Here is a 6202-nt window from a genome sequence, read left to right as displayed (position 1 = left end):
ATGCTACCAATATCAAAGGAATGCTGTTCTCTTCAGCTTTGCCTGTTTAGGCAGACAAAAATTGATGTTGATATCAGAATAAACACTCAATACTGTAGTAAAATAAAGTTATGGGTTCTGGCTTTTGTACAGAAAGCACCAAGTTTCATTAAAAAGGAAGGAGGGGGAGCCAAGGTACAAAATACCCATTTTCCCATGTGAAACTTCTATTCAGACTCATTTTCTGAATTTAACATGCTATTAGTTTTTACTTCTAATCATTTCCACAGATTTCTGAAAATAATTGGTTATCTACCTGCAACTAGATATTCAAGTGATCATCAGTGAATTTACATAGACTCTGCATCTGTGCAGAGCTCTGTTCAAAACTTTTCAAAGCTTTAGAGAACTTTGGCACGAGTCTTGCTCCCACATACCCCTGCATATATATGCATAGTTCCTGCTAATCACTTTTTTCTGAGATCACCATAGAAATTTCTGGACCAATCCATGAGCCTTATCTGTCTTTCTCCTTTTTTTTGCCCTGCCCTAGTATGACAGGGCTGACCTCTTTTTCAAAGCCCTTTGTCAGGGACAAAAAAAATTCATGCTTTCTGAGTGGCCAAAAAGCTTATAAACAGGAAAGCCAGTTGCAGCTAAAACTGCAAAGTAACCTGAAAACCATCAATTACCAACTTTGACACAGTTATATCTAGAACTAACAAAGAGAAGGAATGAGCTTTGAGGAGGATGGTTTAGTAGTCTTAGAAACCATGGTCTTCAACCTGTACTTCCAGACCGTCACTCTCAGATGGGAGGAGCTGTTGTATCAGATGTGCTCTGAAAGGATTGGCAATGTTTACAGAAGTCTACTACATGATTCTTCCTGAGGCACAAAGTCAAACAGAATGTCCATCTGACAAGTGAATCTTAGTTCTCCAAATTTGACAACTGTGAAAGAGCTTTCAAGGCCATAAGACTCAGGCTGTGAAATTCAAGAGTACTGACAGACTCTTGGTACCTTCTTTAAAAACAAATGTAAAATCCAAACACAAAACTTGGAAGAATGAAGCTTTTGAAGAAAGAATAAAATAAAGAATGCACTGGAGCTACTGCATTAATATGTTACTGCTCTGATTATTTAAAAAAAAACCAAACTGACATTGGTGAGAACTGTAGTTAAACACAGATAGAGATACGGTTTGTGGGGGCAGGGCACTCACCAAAAGTTTCTGCACAGAACCTACAGTAGGGCAAAACAGTATTTAGTCAGCCACCAATTGTGCAAGTTCTCCCACTTAAAAAGATGAGAGAGACCTGTAATTTTCATCATAGGTATACCTCAACTATGAGAGACAAAATGGGGGGAAAAATCCAGAAAATCACATTGTCTGATTTTTAAAGAATTTATTTGCAAATCATGGTGGAAAATAAGTATTTGGTCACCTACAAACAAGCAAGATGTCTGGCTCTCACAGACCTGTAACTACTTCTTTAAGAGGCTCCTCTGTCCTCCACTCATTACCTGTAGTAATGGCACCTGTTTGACTTTGTTATCAGTATAAAAGACCCCTGTCCACAACCTCAAACAGTCACACTCCAAACTCAACTATGGCCAAGACCAAAGAGCTGTCGAAGGACACCAGAAACAAAATTGTAGACCTGTACCAGGCTGGGAAGACTGAATCTGCAATAGGCAAGCAGCTTGGTGTGAAGAAATCAACTGTGGGAGCAATAATTAGACAATGGAAGACATACAAGACCACTGATAATCTCCCTCGATCTGGGGCTCCATGCAAGATCTCACCCCGTGGGGTCAAAATGATCACAAGAATGGTGAGCAAAAATCCCAGAACCACACGGGGGGACCTAGTGAATGACCTGCAGAGAGCTGGGACCAAAGTAACAAAGGCTACCATCAGTAACACACTACGCCACCAGGGACTCAAATCCTGCAGTGCTAGACGTGTCCCCCTGCTTAAGCCAGTACATGTCCGGGCCCGTCTGAAGTTTGCTAGAGAGCATTTGGATGATCCAGAAGAGGATTGGGAGAATGTCATATGGTCAGATGAAACCAAAGTAGAACGTTTTGGTCTAAACTCAACTCATCGTGTTTGGAGGAGAGAGAATGCTGAGTTGCATCCAAAGAACACCATACCTACTGTGAAGCATGGGGGTGGAAACATCATGCTTTGGGGCTGTTTTTCTGCAAAGGGACCAGGACTGATCCGTGTAAAGGAAAGAATGAATGGGGCCATGTATCGTGAGATTTTGAGTGAACACCTCCTTCCATCAGCAAGGGCATTGAAGATGAAACGTGGCTGGGTCTTTCAGCATGACAATGATCCCAAGCACACCACCCGGGCAATGAAGGAGTGGCTTCGTAAGAAGCATTTCAAGGTCCTGGAGTGGCCTAGCCAGTCTCCAGATCTCAACCCCATGGAAAACCTTTGGAGGGAGTTGAAAGTCCGTGTTGCCCAGCGACAGCCCCAAAACATCACTGCTCTAGAGGAGATCTGCATGGAGGAATGGGCCAAAATACCAGCAACAGTGTGTGAAAACCTTGTGAAGACTTACAGAAAACGTTTGACCTCTGTCATTGCCAACAAAGGATATATAACAAAGTATTGAGATGAACTTTTGATATTGACCAAATACTTATTTTCCCCCATGACTTGCAAATAAATTCTTTAAAAATCAGACAATGTGATTTTCTGGATTTTTTCCCCCCATTTTGTCTCTCATAGGTGAGGTATACCTATGATGAAAATTACAGGCCTCTCTCATCTTTTTAAGTGGGAGAACTTGCACAATTGGTGGCTGACTAAATACTTTTTTGCCCCACTGTATATGAATGAATCACAGAGACCATGATGAAGAATTGAAAGCTTTTTTGTATTGGCCAGGATTCTCTATCCCTTCATATGGATTACTTTTACACTATGGTATTTGCACATTTAATTATTTATTTTCTAATGATAGGCTTTATGACAACTACTTCAAGCTATTAAAAGGTGAAGCAAAATACACTATAAAGCTGTGGTTTAAACACTAATTTTTAATGGTTTCTAATGTGGTAAATTTCCCTGTTTCAAAGTAAATAGCACAATTTGTAATGGCTACTATATGAACAATCAGACATTCAGCCTGAGCACTGTGTCAAAACGTAGGATAAAATGTGTATCATACTTACTCCCAAGAGATTTTTAGGCACATAGCCTTCCTTGTCATTGAGCCGAGCCCACCACCAGTCTGTCTCATTATCATCTTTGCGCCGCAAAACTGTAAGTGCATCTCCTTCATGGAACGACAACTCATCATTGTTCTGAGCTTCATAATCCCACAGTGCATAAACTATGCCTTTGTTCATGACACCTAACTTCTCTTGTACACCTGTTATCAAATGGTTTAATGAAAGATGAACAAACAATAACCAATTTGAAAACTGAGTTTCCTCATTAACTTAACATAGCTGTCTAGTTTCTTATGTACAATGAAGAATCAATAAAATCTCCTTACAGTAAAGTACTTACTTCTTACCAAACTCTAGATAGATACCCAGTCTAGTTTCAAGACATCTAGATTTGTCATAACAGAAAGGAAAGAACAGTTCCTTGTTTCTGACCAGTATGAACAAAAATGTAATAGCTTATGAACTTTGCATAATTGTAAACAATCCCTGCTTCACTGCTTTGCCAATAAAAATATCAGCTGCATTATTTGTTTATTTGAATTTATTAACCTCCCAAATCCAAAGGACTCTGGGTGGCGTATAAAACTGGAAAATCCATAAAAATGGATAAAACATCAAACTAAACAGCAGCCCAGACTAAAACAATCTTATAAACTACACAAATCAAACAAAACAGGGCCCCCATAAATGCAATTATACATTTACATCAACCCCAGGCCTGGGACCAAAGCCAGGAACTGTAGGAGACAGGTTGCGGTCATTATTTATTCATCATATTTATATGGCTGCCCATCTCCAAGACATAACTCTGGGTGGCGAAAAACAAACCATAAAAAGCAATTTTTAAAAATTGCTATCTCACTTCCTCTGTCCCACAAGATGACAAAGTTTATTAGAGGGGACCTGGAGCACACCCACTCTGCTGAAATATACCAGGTGTGCAGAAATGGAGACAAGCAGTCACTCAGATATGCACACCTTATGCCATACAGGGTTTTATAGATAATAACCAGGATCTTGAATTGCACTCGGAAGCTGACTGGCAACCAATGCAGCTCACGTAACAGTGGTGACACATGGGCATACCGAAAGGCACCAGTTACTGCTCACCCCACTGCACTTTGAACCAGCTGCAGCTTCCAAGTGGTCTTCAAGGGCAGCCCCATGATTATTGCATTGCAATAATACAATCATGAGGTGATCAGGGCATAAGTAACTGTCTGAAGGGCCAATCAAGGAAAGGGTGCAACTGGCGCACAAGATGAACCTATGCAAAAGGCCCTCCTGGCCAGAGCTGTCACCTGCTCTTTGAGCAGTAGCTGCGAGTCCAGTTACATACCAGTCTTGAATAGGGAAATGCAGCCACATCCAAGACCAATGATGGTAACATTTCCAACCCTTGGAGGCCAAACTACCAGAGCCACTAAGTCTTGTCATGATTGAGCCAAAGTCCATTCTGCTCCATTCAGACTTAAGCAGCCTCCAGAAACGAGGTCAGTACATTGATAGTTTCATCTGTGCAGGGGTTGAGATGTAGAGCTGGGTAATACCAAACACCAAATTAGCGGATGACCTCACCCAGTGGTTTCATGTAGATGTTAAACAAGGGAGGAGACAGGATTGGCCCTGAGGCACCCCATGTGATCTCTCTCCCCCTATCAACACCAACTGGAACTGACCACAGTGGAAGGATGTGAACCTCTGGAACCAGTGCCTCCCATTCCTAACCCCTGTAGCTGGTCCAGAAGGATACTGCAGTCGACAGTTTCAAAAGCTGTTGAGAAATCAAGGAGCACTAGGATGGATACACTATCCCCAACCCTGCTGAACATAATCAACAAGTGCAACCAGGGCTGTCTCTGTACTGTACCCTGGTCTAAAATGGGTCCAGATAATCTCTTTCCTCCAAGATCCTTGGTAGCTATCCAACACCTTTTCCATACTCTTCCTCAAAAGATAGAGAACTGACTGATAATTATCCAACACGGAAGAGTCCAGTGATGGCCTCTTGAGGAGGGGGTGTACTACCATCTCCTTCAAGGCTGGTGGGATCACCCCTTCTCTCAAAGAGACTGAAACCACTGCATGGACCCACCGTGTTGTAAGCTCCCGGGCTATCTTAATAACCCAGGAGGGGCCAGGATCTAACAAACAGGTGGCTGAACTAACAGACAGAAGGACCTTGTCCACTTCCTCAGGGGTAACAGAATCAAACTCAGTCCAGATAAAATCACAAGACTGTGCTCCAGGCAACTCACTTGGACTTGCCCACTCAGAATCCAACTCTGAGTGAATCTCAGTGACTTTGCCTGCTATTTCTCACCACAGCCCTGTAGAAATACCCAGTGGCAAATAACAGCCCCCATTCCTGTAAACTACTATTCTCTCTTGTAGGCACACAACATTGTTCAGGATGGAGTAGCATAAATCTAAATCCATTTCAGCTATACTGGAACAAGCAGTGATTTTCACTGTATTATTTGAAAAGATCCTTATCAGTCTTATTCAGATTATTTTGAAGGCAGGTAAGGATCTCTTCAGCTATCATAATGAAAATTACTGCTAGATGAAGAAATAATCTCTGAAGAAGCCATCTCTTCCCTTACTACTTGACATGATTAGTGCGTATTTGCATTATATCTACCACTTCAGTACCCAGAGAAGAAATCTTATTGATTGGAGAGGTGAATTCCAATTATCCTTCTGTGATGCAGCTGTTTCTGCTCCAGTAAGTCTTAAAAATACAGCCCAGTAATGACGGCAAAAAAGTAAATGCCTCCTAAAATCAAATCTCATCAGATATAACTCTCATTCATATCAGAAAAGATTGAAATGAATATGGGAAAATAATATGTAGATGGACCTTATAATCTCTCCATTCTCATTGAAACCCTCTCACATACTGACATACTACTTCCATAAACACATTTTCTTTGAGAGCGCTGAGTCCTGTCTATCCATTGGCCATATTACCTAAAGGTGATATTTTAAATTGCTGGGTACCTGGAATCTTAAACAGTAGATAAGGAA

The 6202-nt window shown here is 41.3% G+C and overlaps 1 protein-coding gene across 6 annotated transcripts in view; it reads right to left on the bottom strand.

Moving 5' to 3' along the window:
* Nucleotides 1-6202, bottom strand: part of PPP1R13B (protein phosphatase 1 regulatory subunit 13B) — a 76185-nt gene that overhangs the window by 1552 nt on the left and 68431 nt on the right. For all 6 annotated transcript variants that reach the window (XM_007423464.3, XM_025163562.2, XM_007423463.3 and 3 more), the window contains one exon: nt 3173-3372. In XM_007423464.3, coding sequence (XP_007423526.1) covers nt 3173-3372 — 200 coding nt within the window. The remainder of the gene's footprint in view (nt 1-3172; nt 3373-6202) is intronic.

This window comes from Python bivittatus, unplaced genomic scaffold, assembly GCF_059951505.1.
Source record: "Python bivittatus isolate LINGU-HERP-01145 unplaced genomic scaffold, Pbiv_v1 ctg000580_np1212, whole genome shotgun sequence".
Classification (NCBI taxonomy): Eukaryota; Metazoa; Chordata; class Lepidosauria; order Squamata; family Pythonidae; genus Python; species Python bivittatus.
Note: the sequence above shows the minus strand (reverse complement) of the source record. Positions and strands in the feature narration are given on the sequence as shown.